Raw genomic sequence first — 16,750 nt, 5'->3', positions numbered from 1 at the left:
TACTTGCAATACGTTGGGATCAGGATTTGAAATACATTCACAAATAAGGGGCTAATTACAGGGCTCCAAAGTATTTGCAAAAAGAAACAGATACTATTTTTCAAAGTTGTTAAAAATCAAGAATATAAAGAGAGCATCCTTAAGGAAATTACCCCAGCTACAAGCGATTTCAAATACAGTATAGAAAGAGCATAATTTAAGCCAAATTCCCTCTGCTTCAGTCTTAATGAACGACCTACTGTGCAGTAAAACCTTGAAAATAAGCATTTTAGACGCATTGCAACATGTTTTGCAATCCATATAGGCCTACCTTTATTTCACTCCCATGTGGCAGCAACTGCACTCTCGTTCCTTCTGAGTTGCAATCAACTGTCCATTGACAAGATAACCTTTCTCAGTCACTGCTGCCAGGTGGCATTTGGACAGTTCCCAATGGCGTAACATATGGAAATCACTACTTCTAATCCTTTGCAGATTGGCAGGTACTGAGGGGACCATAAACAACCAGACGGCATGGCTAGTAAGGATTTGCACAAATCTATCTAATCTGCTCATTTTAAACTGTGAATGAAACATTAGAAACAAAGCATGTAATTTCAGAATTTCGCTAATGAATCTGACAATTAATTACAATGAAATAATTGATCAATTTAAATGTTTACTATTTAATCGGACTTTCTAGCAAACCATAAGATCATTATTTTCATTATTTAGGTCATCAGTGTGGTCAGTGCGTGCACTAGCCTAATTGGACCCACTGCCCAATCTGTCTCTGATGGATTACACAAGTTAAAAGAAAATCAACAGCTGTTACTGTCACTGAAATTACCAAGGATAACGTGGCCAGGTAATCCGGTAATCGCAAGGACTTTTACAACTATTACAGAATATGACTACATTTTGTATAGGGAATATACAATACCAGCTTTCCAAATGAATAAAGCATTTACTGTCATTGTTGCTACATTTAGAACAAAAAAAGATTAAACATAGAGCTCCAAACAAATAATATACATTTTTTTCTGTTTAAATGTTAAAACACAAACATGCTGTTTCAATGACATTCATTTGAATGTTTATGATCTCATAAAGCATTGATTCTTAGACATCACACACCCCAATGATTGGGAAAAAAGCTACAGAAGAGTGATCAGTTAACTCAGAGAAGACTGTAGAAAGAAGATGTAAATGTTGAGACAGTCGATTTTTAAAGTTGAGACAGAATGTAGTCTGTGCAATTTAATCTGCTTTGTTTTGATTCAAAGGTTATTAAGTCACTCGCTATCATTGTTTGTAATAGACGTCCAATCCATTTTAGCTAGTAGGGTTGGCAGTCCATAGATGTCTAATCCATTTGAATTGGGAGGAGTTGGCAGAATGGATTGGACATCTATCGTCTTAATCGCCAGTGAATGAGTTAACCTTTGGCAAGAGCTAACATGTAGAATGCTTTCTTTATCTCCGTTGGCATGTCCTATACTCACTGAATTTTCAGCAAGTGCTCCATCTGCAACTTCAGATGGAGCACAGATTGTCAATAATGAGCTTCTTTTCTGTTAATTCCCACAATGCTGTTTATCTCACGCTAACCTCCATGCAAAACAGTATTTTCCATGTTGATATAGGCTAATTTCCAAGGAAAAGTGTAATGTGAGCTCTTTTCTGAGTGCAGACGGTCAAAAATGTTACAACTGAAATAAAACCAAAATGTAATACCTTCTGTTCTGAGCAGGGACAGCATAGAGCAACAGCGCTATCTATTGGTAAAACTAATGCACAACAATTTAGACTTGTTACTCTTCCAGCAAACTCCCAGTGCTGTTATTAAAGGGTCTTTCACACTGCACTTGTTTTTTGTAGCAATCACAGTTGGCTATAGGGCACAGAGAAGATAGTGGCTTTGGTCAAGCTTCCTTTATTTGTTGCTGGCTGCTAAATCACTCAACAGTAAGAAGCCTGGCAACTTTTCCTGCATCTCTCCTTCAGTCTAACATTTAGGGACAGCTCTGCATATAAAGTGACGAAAATAAGTATTTGAACACCCTGCTGTTTTGCAAGTTCTCCCACTTAGACATCATAGAAGGGTCTGAAATTTTCATTGTAGGTGCATGTCCACTGTGAGAAAGAGAATCTAAAAAGAAAAATCCAGAAATCACAATGTACGATTTTTTAACGATTTATTTGTGCGATACAGCTGAAAATAAGTATTTGAACACCTGAGAAAATGAATGTTAATATTTGGTACAGTAGCCTTTGTTTGCAATTACAGAGGTCAAACATTTCCTGTAGTTTTTCACAGGGTTTGCACACACTGCAGGCGGGATCTTGGCCCACCCATCAGTCAGGTTTCTGGGCTGTCGCTGAGAAACACTGAGTTAGCACTCCCTCCAAAGGTTTTCTATTGGGTTTACGACTGGAGACTGGCTAGGCCATACTAGAATCTAGGTATGCTTCTTACAGAGCCACTTCTTGGTTTTCCTGGCTATGTGCTTCGGGTCATTGTCATGTTGGAAGACCCAGGCACGACCCATCTTCAGTGCTCCGACTGAAGGCAGTAGGTTGTTCCCCAAAATCTCACAATACAGGGCCCCACTCATTCTCTCCTTAATACAGTGCACTCGTCCCGTCCCATGTGCAGAAAAACACCCCCAAAGCATGATGCTAGCACCCCCCTGCTTCACAGTAGGGATGGTTTTCTTGAGATAGTACTCATTTTTCTTCTTCCTTCAAACATAGTTTGTGGAATTATGACCAAAAAGTTCTATTATACTCTCATCTGACCACAAAACATGCTCTCATTACTCCTCTGCATTATCCAAACTTAAGACGGGCCTTGACATGTGCTGGTTTAAGCAGGGGAACCTTCCGTGCAATGCATGATTTCAAACCATGATGTCCTAGTGTATTACCAACAGTAACCCTGGAAACTGTGGTCCCAGCGCTTTTCAGGTCGTTGACCAACTCCTTTCGTGTAGTTATGGGCTGATTCATCACCTTTCTTAGGATCATTGAGACCCCACGAGGTGATATCTCACACCGGGCTCCACTCCGATTGAGATAGACTCATTGACTCATCGATTGATTCATGTGTAGCTTCTTCCATTTTCTAATGATTGCTCCAACCGTGGACCTTTTTTCACCAATATGCTTCACAATTGCTCTGTAGCCCTCTACAGCATTGTGGAGGTCAACAATTTTGTCTCTCATGTCTTTGGAGAAATCTGTGGTCTTGACCATGTTAGAAGTTTGAGTCTTACTGATTGTATGGGGTGGACAGGTGTATTTATGCTGCTGCTTCAAACAAGTGCATCTGATTCAGGATAATACATGGAGTGTAGGAGGACTGTTAATAGGCGGACTAACAGGTCTTTCAGGGTCAGAATTTTAGCTGATAGACAGATGTTGAAATACTTATTTGCAGCTGTATCACATATTGTTAAAAAAATATCATGCATTCTGATTTCTGGATTTTTCTTTTAGTTTATCTCTCTCACAGTGGACATGCACCTATGATGAAAATTTCAGACTCCTCCATGATTTCTAAGTGGGAAAACTTGCAAAATAGCAGCGTGTTGAAATACTTACATTCTCCACTGTATAACATATTTAGGAATTCTGAATTCACTTTACAGGGTCTTTAGGAATCACTTACACTACTACTAGCCATGTAACGATACAGTGGTATGAAAAACTATCTGAACCTTTTGGAATTTGTCACATTTCTGCATAAAATCACCATCAAATGTGATCTATCTTTGTCAAAATCACACAGATGAAAAAACTGTCTGCTTTAACGAAAACCACCCAAACATTTATAGGTTTTCATATTTTAATGAAGATGGTATGCAAACAATGACAGAAGGGGGAAAAATAGGTAAGTGAACCATCACATTTGGCGTTTGGCAGCAATAATTTCAACCAGATGCTTCCTGTAGCTGCAGATCAGTCTGGCACATTAATCAGGACTAATCTTGGCCCATTCTTCTCTACAATACTGCTGTAGTACAGTCAGAATCATGGCATGTCTGGAATGAATCGCTGTCTTTAGGTCATGCCACAGCATCTCAATGGGGTTCAAGTCTGGACTTTGACTTGGGCACTCCAGAACGTGTATTTTGTTCTTCTGAAACCATTCTGAAGTTGATTTACTTCTGTGTTTTGGATCATTGTCTTGTTGCAGCATCCATCCTCTTTTTAGCTTCAACTGTCTGACAGACGGCCTCAGATTTTCCTGCAAAACATATAAATAACCGATAAACTTTTGAATTCATTCTTCCATTAATGATTGCAAGTTGTCGAGGCCCTGAGGCAGAAAACCCAAGTCATGATGCTCCCTCCAGCATGCATCACAGTAGGGATGAAGTGTTGATGTTGGTGAGCTGTTCCATTTTTCCTCCACACATGGCGTTGAGTGTTACCCTCAAACAATTAAACTTTGGTTTCAACAGTCCACAAAATATTTTGCTAAAACTTATGCATTTTTGCAAACATTAAACGAGCAACAATGTTTTTTAGACAGCAGTGGCTTCCTCCGTGGAGTCCTCCCATGAACACCATTCTTGGCCATAGTTTTACATATACAGTAGTTGATGTTTGGACTGTGCCAGTGATTTCTGTAAGTCTTTAGCAGACACTCCAGGGTTCTTTTTTTACCTCTCTGAGTATTCTGTGCTGAACTCTTGGCATCATCTTTGGTGGACGGCCACTCCTTGGAGAGAAGCAGCACTGCCAAACTCTCTCCATTTGTAGACAACTTCTCTGCCTGTCGATTGATTAACATCCAGACTTTTAGAGATGGTTTTGTATCCTTTCCCAGCTTTATACAAATCAACAATCTTTAATCGCAGGTCTTCAGACAGCTCTTTTGACCGAGCCATGATGCACATCAGACAATGCTTCTCATCAAGACAAGTCTTACCAGGTGTGTGTTTTGTAGTGGTCAGCGCAGCTTTAAACCACTCATCAGTGATTGGGCACACACCTGACTTAAATTATTTAGTAAGAATTGGTTTCAATTGCTCTTTAAGTCTCCTTAGTCAGAGGGTTCACCCACTTATTTTCCCCCCTTCTATCATTGTTTGCATGCTTTCCTCATTAAAATATGAAAACCTATAAATGTTTGGGTGGTTTTAGATAAAGCAGACAATGTTTTTTCATATGTGTGATTTTGATAAAGATCAGATCACATTTGATGGTGATTTAATGCAGAAATGTGAGAAATTCCAAAAGGTTCAGATACTTTTTCATACCACTGCAATGATACTTGCTGTAGGCTATATACTGTATTATTGTCATTATTTTTTTAAAAGAAAAAACACATTTTATTTATTATTATCATTAATCTATATTAATTTGTTGAGCACAAGCGAGTCAAAACCGATTAAAGTGTAAAACATGGATCAACAGCATTATCCTTTAGGTATGCTGTTTTGTTAAAGTGGATGGTTTTCATGCAAATTTTAGCAATATTTCAAAAAACAAAATTCTTTAAGCATCAAAAATCCGTTGCATTTTTTCCCCCCAAATTGATTCAATGAATTGAATGTGTACATAATATCCTATTTAACGATCGAGAAATCATGCACTGAATCGAATCACAGCCGAATTATAATCTAAATAATCTATATGGAGTATTGTATCGTCATGAATTGGTGATTTATACATCCTTACCACATTTGATTTCATAATCTTCTAATCCTAAATTTTCTTTATTTTACGGATAGATCATTGAAATTTCATATGTTCTTTAGAAATATATAACTTTTGGTTCCACGATTACTGCGACACTGCAACATTATCAGAAAAGAAGATGTATATCTGCCATTGATCTTCCTGCTCAACAAGCAAATGCATATTTGTTTCTAATTAGTTTGAGTGCCAATATCGACACAAGAACGATAGCATTTATGACTATTGAGTCTTTGTCCGGCTGCTGCTCCGCACTGCTGATGCTGCTTCGGAGGAGGAGAGATGAGGAGGGCGGGATCCTCGCGGGGCGGGGGGGTTACCGGCAGGTCTTCCCTATATGGCTTTGGACGAGCTCCATGCTAATAACGGCTTGAGGAGCGCAGCGTCGCGTTTCTCGCCGGCAGTCAGTGGTGGCTTCCACTGTAGCTCCTTCGTAGCCATGGCCGAGGGCGGAGAAGGGGAGGACGAGATCCAGTTCTTGAGAACTGTAAGTGTTTGGAATTCCTTGCTATTTTACGGAAAACCACCATCTCCCTCTCAGCCACAAATGGCCAATTAGGCGCGGTTTCTTTCTAAACAGTTGGATCTTGGTTTTGGCTGCGGGCTTCTTGTTCTCGTGCATAATGATCGTTTTTGGAAGTTTTATGGGTACATTAAACACCGCTTTACCCGTCTACTTGGACTACGTGAGGCATGCCAATGAGATTCCGGTGTGCAGGTGCAAACAAGGGCAAGTTAATTCACCCCATCTTTGGACGTTTTCAGTACAATAACATCTTACCTACTCAATTTCCCTCTTTTTTCATCCTTTCAAATGATTCTTTAACAAAAAGCCTCACTCTATTTTTGACTCCGATGGACTATTCCTTATTTGCTCCATAGTTGAAACAAGTTGCGCACACATTGCGCACGCTGGTGGAGACTATTTTGGATGTTTGACGCAGATTGCTTACGGTGATCCCAATTGTGGATTGGCATGTGCAGGAGTTATCTTTGTAAATGATATGCATGTCGGGATTCTCCCCTCAAGCCTTGCCGCACGTAACCTTGAGATTGTTGTCTTGTTGCATGAAGTTCAAGTACTCATGATACGCCCATTCACTAAATGGATGCTAAGGGTCAGAGCTGCCCCAGTGCCCCTTGGGCACGTGATATTATTAAGGTGTATAACATAAATGCACCAATGCACTTAAACTTTAATTGTAAGCAGTTCGTCTGTAAAACCTCAAACTGATTTACGGATATTCCTATAACGCCACAGCAGTCAATTTTGGTTAAATGTATTTTTTCCCCAAAAGCATGGCTTTTTTGTGTGTATTTTATTAGGCATTTAGTGTAATTATACACACCAATCAGTGTTGTCAGATCAGAAAATGCCCAGCCCAAACACACTGTAAAACCTGGCTACCAAGGGCATAGGTTTGGTCTCAACATTAAGGACCATATAACAGCAAAACCTGCATGTACACTTTTTCTGGGGACGGAACATTAATAACACCAAGCAGTGAACGGGGTGAACGGGGTCAGGGCTACATTTCTCATAAATATGGACCTAATTAATTGACAGGCTAAATGATCAATGCAAAATAAATCTGTATTGACTTATAATAACTTATATATACACTCACTGGCCACTTTATTAGGTACACCTGTCCAACTGCTTGTTAACACTTAATTTCTAATCAGCCAATCACATGGCGGCAACTCAGTGCATTTAGGCATGTAGACATGGTTTAAAACAATCTCCTGCAGTTCAAACCAAGCATCAGTATGGGGAAGAAAGGTGATTTGAGTGACTTTGAACGTGGCGTGGTTGTTGGTGCCAGAAGGGCTGGTCTGAGTTCTTCAGAAACTGCTGATCTACTGGGATTTTCACACACAACCATCTCTAGGGTTTACAGAGAATGGTCCGAAAAAGAAAAAATATCCAGTGAGCGGCAGTTCTGTGGACGGAAATGCCTTGTTGATGCCAGAGGTCAGAGGAGAATGGCCAGACTGGTTCGAGCTGATAGAAAGGCAACAGTGACTCAAATAACCACCCGTTACAACCAAGGTAGGCAGAAGAGCATCTCTGAACGCACAGTACGTCGAACTTTGAGGCAGATGGGCTACAGCATCAGAAGACCATGCCGGGTGCCACTCCTTTCAGGTAAGAACAGGTAACTGAGGCTACAATTTGCACAAGCTCATCAAAATTGACAATATAAGATTGGAAAAACGTTGCTTGGTCTGATGAGTCTCGATTTCTGCTGCGACATTCGCATGGTAGGGTCAGAATTTGGCGTCAACAACATGAAACCATGGATCCATCCTGCCTTGTATCAACGGTTCAGGCTGGTGGTGGTGGTGTAATGGTGTGGGGAATATTTTCTTGGCACTATTTGAGCATTGTTGGAACGCCACAGCCTACCTGAGTATTGTTGCTGACCATGTCCATCCCTTTATCACCACAATGTACCCAACTTCTGATGGCTACTTTCAGCAGGATAATGCGCCATGTCATAAAGCTGGAATCATCCCAGACTGGTTTCTTGAAATTGACAATGAGTTGACTGTACTCAAATGGCCTCCACAGTCACCAGATCTCAATCCAATAGAGCATCTTTGGGATGTGGTGAACGGGAGATTCGCATCATGGATGTGCAGCCGACAAATCTGCACCCACTGTGTGATGCCATCATCTCAATATGGACCAAACTCTCTGAGGAATGCTTCCAGCACCTTGTTGAATCTATGCCACGAAGAATTGAGGCAGTTCTGAAGGCAAAAGGGGGTCCAACCCGTTACTAGCATGGTGTACCTAATAAAGTGGCTGGTGAGTGTATATATATATATATATATATATATATATATATATATATATATATATATGGCGGAAAACACAGACAAGACTGAAAAAGCAGTTTCTGGTCTTGCACTCCTCTTTGAAATAAACTGCTGTATTTTAAGCCAAAAGAACTGTTGTGCTTGGTAGAACAATATGTATATATGCTGCCATAGCAGACTCATGGTGCATTAAACCCCCGAACTATTTTTAATTTTTCCCTTTTACTCTGGAAACCCCCGTTTACAGACGTTGCGCAACCGCTTTTGTTTCAACCCAGCCAGAAAAAGAAGCTCAGTAATTATATTTATTAATCAAAATGTCTGTCATTTTTATCTTAGAATCATTAATCAATGTCTACTATTTTTTTTTTTTTTAAATCACAAAAAAAATTATTCACTCGCCTATTTTAAACTTTAATGCAAATTATGTCACAATACAAAAAATGGCGTCTGTAAAAAAGTCACGGATATCCACCTCATAACTGTCGATTAATTGTATTTTTTGTTACTGTTGTATTTTCCCCAATATGTTAGGTGATAAATAATCATTCCAAACAAAGAAAAATTGAAAATGAAAAAAGCATTTAAAAGGGTAAATACAAGAGTGTACCAAAATGTTTGACCCCATTTCATAGGCTAATAATTTTGACATTTTTCGTTGGAATGACCTCAAATTTTCACATCTTGTGTAGAAACATTTCATGTTTTTGTGTGTAACGTTTGCTATTTCTATCTTTTGAGGTTAAGAAATGCCGTTCACTTCAAAAGAAAAGGCATTTTGCGTGTTAGGGTATGCTCGGACTCAGTCACCGAAGAAAGTGCAGCGTGCCTTCTTCACAAATTTTGCAAAGAAGGCACCAGAACTGAAACGGAGAATTACATCTGCACTGGAAACTCTTACAAAAGACATTCTACAGCGAGTTTGGCACGAGCTCGAATACTCGACGTGTGCAGAGTCACAGGCGGCACTCATATTGAGTATTTATGAAAATCTGTCATTGAACCAACAAATATTTGTACTTTTCTTTGTAAATCTCCCCAATAAAACTTATGACCTTCAACATAAAGTTTATTTAGTTTCATTAAGATCCATCGAGTAGTTTCCGAGATATGGGCGTTTAGAATGTGGTCAACCAATTTGGAACAACCTGTATATGAAAAAGAACATATCGACCACTCCTTGCTGTTTGCGATTTCTGCGTCACGACCCTTATTATATTACCATGTTTGACCCATAAAACCCCCCCAAGTTCTGAAGTGCTTTCTGGATATAATGTTCCTACTAAGATTATGGTCATAGGTTTGGTCTGAACATTGGTAGGGACGATATAACAGCATAACCTGCACGTGTACTTTTTGCTGGGGACAGGACATTAATTAAGACAAATTGAGTGAATGGGAGTCAGGGCTACATTTCTCACAAATATGAACCTAATTCATTGATAGGCTAAATGATCAATGCAAAATAAATCTGTATTGACTGATACTTTCATGTGTATGGGTTCAGGTGAAGTGATAACTCTGTTCATTTCAAACCTTTGTTTTCAAAAACTACTAAAGAAACATTGAGAAAACTTCTACAATAAATCTGTATTATATTAGTAAATTTAAATTGCAATATTTGAACATAAGTTATATAAACATAAACAATAAATACAAAGTTGATAATAATCTTAACTATCCAGGAATGCAAAAAAAAAAAAAATTGTTGACCACGCAGCATTGTCAAAATAAATAAATATAACTGAAAAAACTTCTTAGTCAGGGTATGACAAAAATAAATAAAAATGGTGCCTTCCTTCAGGTAAAACACTACTGCTTTTGTCCACAAGCACAACTAAACTCAACAAAAAATTAAAACTTTTTACCTCGACTATGATTAACGTATGTTTATCTGAAAAAAAAATGTCTGTTTAGGCTGCAAATAAAAATTATTTTAAAAAAGTGGCATGGGAAATGAATGAATGAATCAATAAATAATGTAGAAAATAAATACATTTTAAATGAATGCAAGTCATCAGCCAATGAAACGTGCGTTTGAGGGGAAAAATGGACTAGCACATCCAGCAAGTGAAAAGGGGTAAATGTAAGTCTGAACATAATGAAAATAATTCACTTAATAATGGTAAGGTCAATTCTATGCTTACAACACAACTGAACTCATTATATAAAGCAAATAAGGTTGCTTAAAGAGAATGCAGGATGTCCCCTATACGTTAAATATTGTGGCGCACCGCCACACTAAAATAAAAGCCGCCAGCCTGTGCAAAAGTTTTTTTTTTTAAGGCCGTTTCAAACTAGTGGCAGCCTAGTGTGAAGGGTTCAGCGGCAACCTATTCATTGTGTATTGTAACGTCCGTAACTGAACGAGGCCCCCTTAAGAGGCGATCGGACGGGGAGCTGTGACGTAGAGGGAAGCGAGAAGGCGATAGCGGTCGCATGTTGCGGAAGCACGCTGTTATTTTGTTATTCTTTTTCTTTATTATTGTTGCCACAATAAAGTGGCTAAGCCAATATACACTCCTCTCCTTTTTCCCCCCACTGTATTTTCGATCGGACATTTCGGCAAAAGTGAGCGGTGGACGTATGTCTTGGACGGAAAGGCGAGTTTGAATGAATTTACGCCGAGCGGCGGGTCAGAGCGCCGCCGCGCTAATGTGTCAACAACGCATTCAATAGCAGAGGGGCATGGGTGTTACAACTCTCCTCGTCACCATTAGAAGAACGTTCGTTACGTTGGATTAGTTGCTGCAACTAGAAACAAAATTTGCCGCCATCATCGCCGCCATTCAGTACTAAGCTCTGAGCCGGGTGTTTGCTAGTTGTGACGTCACGCACACAATATGCTAGATTTCCGGGATCTCAACGCCGGTGTTCTGACAAATTTAGCAACTCATCAAAAATTTCTACTTTGCGGTTCTGCGCATGCGCGTAATGTTAAAAATGGCCGCGAATGCAGCGATTCCAAAGTAAACACTACAAACTTTCTTTAAAGAAAGAATATTTATTTAAGTTTAATGATGGAAAGACATGTAGAAAAGTTTTCCTCAGACACATCCTACCATGTTGGCCGCACACAACAACTGCAACCCGCTCTCTCACTGTTAACGACTTCGCCGTGTCGTTAAGTATTAATTTACGCCATTTTCGTGTTGCAGATGTATGTTTATGATGTATCTAGTTTAGTTAGCACCTTTGGATAACATTGAGAGTCCAGTTGAATGTAAAAGAAGGCTTTTTCAGCGCCGCAAAAGCTTTGGAAGCAAAATTTTATAAGGGAGCAAATTTTGACCGAACACTGGTCGTTTTAGCTTGACAATCGATCCAAATTTCTATCGTTTTCGTGGTGTTGCGATGTGTGTAATTACACGAAGTGGCATGGTATGAATCCAAAAGGCATGCGTTTATGGATAAATGATGGAATATTAGCATTTCGCCAGGTGTTTTCATACTCTTTAAAAGTTGGAGGGAACAATTTGTGCATCCTGAAAAGTTGGTTGTGTTATGTCCCTACAGGCCCTATGCAAACCTACGCCCTTGACTAAGATTGGTGTCACAAGCAGAAGCAAATCGACCTGTAAACACAAATTAAATCAAATTTAGTTCTATAGCTCTTTACAAAACCCCGAAAGTTCCTCAAAGTGCTTTACAACAATAATATAGTTCATAACATATATGAAAAGGCAGGAAAGTGTTATACAAAGACGTGGAGGAAAAAAACGAAAACAAAAACGGCGCATTGCGATAAAACACACCTGAAAACGAAACAAAAATAAAGATTTAAAGGTGCATCTAAATTATTTTAATGTTATGTCATTTTTTGTGGAATCGTTTTGTTGAAATTTACCTTACACCTACAAATAAAAAATTAAATGCAGTTCACAGTTCATTCATTGTGAGGCGCTAAATGCCACTTCAATAGGTGCACTAATAAGAGCAAAGAAGATGTAAGCAAGCAATGTAGCTGAACTTTGAGGTGTAGACTAGGCATCTGCCGGTATGAGATTCTGGCGGTAGGATAACCTTAAGCAAAAATATCACGGTTTCATGGTATCACTGTATGGCAGGGCCGGCCTATGCCATTTGGGGGCCCTAAGCAAAATAATGCAAAGGGGCCCATATTTTTGGCCCACCATTTCGTCAAAGTGTACTGTGAAACCCATACATGCAATCCCACCCATACGTCCATATTTTGTATATTAATCAGATTTTGTTGCATTGCATACTTCAAACTTCTCACCCCAAATGATTGTCAGTACTTACAGTAGATAGCGCCAAACCTTTTTCTTAAAGAGGAAAGAAAGAAGTTAAGGAAGAACTTTTTGTTTTAAGCTTGTAATCAAGTATCAAAACTCACAAAAGTCAAATAAAGCAAACTGCAGTAAACAAAATAGAATATAAATTAAACAATTGCCAGATTTGGGGGCCCCTAGTGGTCAGGGGCCCTAAGCAGCTGCATAGTCTGCATATAGGCTGGGCCGGCCCTGCTGTATGGCAATTGCAGCTCTAAAATGTATTATTTTAAGATATCTGGGTTTAAAAAAACAATCCACTGAACAGAATTTTTGTTTTTCAAAACATATTTGCAAATTGGAGCATACACTATGGTTCAAAAGTTTGGGGTCGCTTAGACTCCAAACTTTTGAACGGTAGTGTAGGTATAATGTTAAAATAAGTTAAAAAAACAAACAAACAAAAAAAAAAACACCCTGAAATATTCTTAATACAATTAAAATAAATGCAATCCTTTAGGTGAGTGTAAACTCACATCTACAGCGAAACATTGTTGCCATCAGAACAAAAATTATTTTCATAAAAGCACGTTCATTTTATAAAAGCATTTGTGCATGACTTGTATCATGTCTACATTATACACAAACTCTTTTTCTCAACATAGACAATTGTCAGAGAGAACCCCCCCCCACGTTTTACCACAGCTAGACACACTAAACACGCTGAAGTTAACTTTCGTAGCTGGTGGGAAACGTTTATGAAAGTATTTAGTATTTATTAACATTTTTTCTGTGAAAGGGATCCACGGATAGAAAGACTTGTAATTCTTAAAGGGTAAATGTGACTTTGTATATTGTGACTAAATATTGCCATCTAGTGTATTTGTTGAGCTTTCAGTAAATGATACTGCAGCCATTGAACTTCTGCCCAAATGCATGATGGTAAGTTCAACCATGACTGTGCGTAGGGTCACCAATAGATATATCTTCTCTCCGTTGGGAAAGAACATAGGGTGTTAAGAAAATGATTAACTACTACCTTTCTTCCCCACATTACCTCCCACGTTATTTTTGATTTCTGAGAGAGGTATTGTAAGACTTTAGTCACATAAAAAGTGGCTCTAAAGGCTGTCAAAATTCTCCCTACTCATTATACGCTGCCTTTTAGCGCTATCTATAGGTAAAACGGTGTCTTTATAGATTGAACGAGACAATGCGTGAGTGGGTCATGCAGCGCATGCGTTAATTATTTAACGTGATTAATTAAAAAAATTACCGCCGTTAACGCAATAAATTTGATAGCCCTGTTTAAGCCAAAACTACTCTGGATGAGTGTAAGACATTTTGTCTGTAACATTAAATACAATTAGAAAACGATTTAAATATAATATATATATATATATATATAAAAGGCATGTCCGATATTTTTTTGCCGATTCCGATACTTTGAAAATGACGTGATCGGACCCGACATCTTTAGTATTTACTAACCTTTAATTTTGTATAAGTGTGAAATCATATTGGAGGTATTGCCTTCTCAGCAGCCACACTATGCAAACATGTTTTACATGTTGGTTGGCCCTCCTTCTCTAAGCTGCGGCTGTATGGAACTTTTCCGTAGCTTTTGCGGTTTTGAAACCGTGACGTTTTCATACCACGGTATACCTTGAAACCAGTAATCGACACATGTCTAGTGAAGACATACAATTTAAACTGTTAAAGCGAATCAAACAGTTCCTACCAAAACCGCTGAATTTTGTCAAAAGTAGTTCAAATGTTATCAGGCCAATGTGGCAATGCCGATTCTAATACAATATATGCCTTCATGGCCTTCAGAGTAATGTTACAAAGTTGCAACTTGCAATATTACGTTATTTAAAAAATTCTAAATCTTGGTCAAACTTTCATTGAACGTACAGAAGAAAAAAAAAAATTACTTTCATTGTGCAGCTTGGTTCATATTTGAAAACGGTGTTTAAAAAATATCTGCTCATCTTTGTGCAACATATTTAATATGGTCTTGACATCCACTATCCAGGAGTTGGATAGTGTTGTACGGTCTTTGTTTACAGGCCCGACGTGTGGCTGCAGCTTGAGGCAATTACACTTTGTCCTTTGTCTGTGTAAGAACCTTAATAATCCTGCCCTTGTAGTGCATCATCGTGAGCGAGGTGAGGGTCAGCCACAGGTCTCTCAAAGTTGGTTGCTACCGAAGGCGAGCTAAGAGTGGGTAAAAGTTTGCAGTGACACTGATGTATACTTCTGTATAAGTCTTGTCTGTCTCCATGACGTACAATAACTACATACTGTACCTTCCAAGTGCTGTTATAATCAGAGGTGGGTAGAGTAGTTTTAGTCAAGTAAGAGTAGTGTTACTTCTAAATAATATTACTCAAGTAAACGTAAAAGAAGTCATCCAAAAATTTACTTTGGTAAAGTAAAAAAGTATTCGCTGAAAACAATACTGAATGAGTAACATTGTGAGTAACTGCTTACAACATCTAATAAAAAAAAAAAAAAAAAAAATTCCCAGCATTTATTATACTGTACTATAACCTGTTACCAGTGTTGTCACGGATTACTTAAAAAAGTAATTTAATTACTGATTACTGATTACACCTCAAAAAAGTAATCTAGTTACTTTCCTGATTACTTTATTATCAAAGTAACTAAGTTACTTTTAAAGTAACTTATCAGTTACTTTTTACCAATTTTTCTCCTTTTGCTGCCTCAACATAAAAATAATTGTAAATGTAATTGAGTTTTTCACATAAGGCTTCATCTTTGAGTTAGCGGGGGTAGAAGTAGTCGATGGAGTTGATTTCAACCACCACTGACTCGCCCTAGCTTAGCCATTCCGGAGCCCTAAAACTAACAAATAACTGACAAACTGCACGAAAATTGTTTCAATCAACTCCAACGACTAATTAAACCCCAGCTAACTCCAAGATTAAGCCTAATGTAAAAAAATTCTGAACTTCCCCTTTGAAATAAAGACCTCACCGTTAAAATTTTGTCTATAATAGTTGTAAAGCAATAAAACAAACAACAAAAATTAATGAAATGAACAAATATCCTACAACGTACAGTTTTCATAATGGGTCAAAATCATTTTTCAAACAGATCGTGTGACTGGCACTTTGGAGACTATCCTTTGCTTTGCTTGGCCAAAACTACACCAGAGGAGGCAAGATGAATATTTAGAATTTCTTTAAACCTAAGCTTTCAAACGCTACCAACAACAACTTGAACAGTTGATTGAACTCGAACAGTGTCAAGATGTGTGTGTGTATATATATATATATATATATATATATATATATATATATATATATATATATATATATATATATATATACACACACAGTATTGGCCAAAAGTTTGGAGACACCTCAAAGGTGGATAATTTGAAGAATGTAGAATACAAAACATGTTTTCAGTTATTTCACTTTATTTTGCCATTCCACGTGTTCGTTTATAGTTTTGATGTCTTCAGTGAGAATTTACATGTTCGTTTATAGTTTTGATCTCTTCAGTGAGAATTTACAATAGTAGTGAAAATATATAAAACGCAAAAATGATGAAGTGTGTCCAAACTTCTGACTTTTGTTTCAGAGTCTTCAACATGCTTTTCCCCCAGTCCCACAAATGTAAAACTCCACCTATGATTACAAACTCTAACTAGAAAATGTACATAATTACACATATTATAAAGGCTGGTTACAAACTGTGGAAGTGCTGGCTGTCTCGTTACATATCGGCTTTGTTTCGAGTTTTTTCGCGTTGTACTGTACTTCCAAGTGCTTCCTTGTTGAATTGGATGTTGAGTTTTTAGCGGTTGACAGTCTTTCCAAGCCAGCGCAAAGTTTGCAACACACGGAGATATTTTTGTCATCTTTACTGGACGGATATGTGAAGTAATGGCTGTATCTCCAGTGAGCAAATGCAGCTGTTTGTTGTATCTCTCCGCTCCTTTACTGTTAGCATCCTGATAGACTATGTTG

The 16,750-nt window shown here is 38.2% G+C and overlaps 2 protein-coding genes across 6 annotated transcripts in view; one reads left to right on the top strand and one right to left on the bottom strand.

Annotated features, from left to right (window-relative positions):
* fmn1 (formin 1) overlaps nt 1-434 on the bottom strand; it is a 44,453-nt gene extending 44,019 nt beyond the window's left edge. The window contains exon 1 of the mRNA XM_057823453.1: nt 311-434. The gene's annotated coding sequence lies outside the window, so the exon portion shown is untranslated. The remainder of the gene's footprint in view (nt 1-310) is intronic.
* A 5,601-nt stretch (nt 435-6,035) lies between these two features.
* ryr3 (ryanodine receptor 3) overlaps nt 6,036-16,750 on the top strand; it is a 200,600-nt gene continuing 189,885 nt past the window's right edge. For all 5 annotated transcript variants that reach the window (XM_057823386.1, XM_057823389.1, XM_057823385.1 and 2 more), the window contains exon 1: nt 6,036-6,175. In XM_057823386.1, coding sequence (XP_057679369.1) covers nt 6,128-6,175 — 48 coding nt within the window. In that variant the 5' untranslated portion in view covers nt 6,036-6,127. The remainder of the gene's footprint in view (nt 6,176-16,750) is intronic.

This window comes from Corythoichthys intestinalis, chromosome 19 (genome assembly GCF_030265065.1).
Source record: "Corythoichthys intestinalis isolate RoL2023-P3 chromosome 19, ASM3026506v1, whole genome shotgun sequence".
In the NCBI taxonomy this organism is placed as follows: Eukaryota; Metazoa; Chordata; class Actinopteri; order Syngnathiformes; family Syngnathidae; genus Corythoichthys; species Corythoichthys intestinalis.
This window is presented reverse-complemented; position numbering and strand designations above follow the sequence as displayed.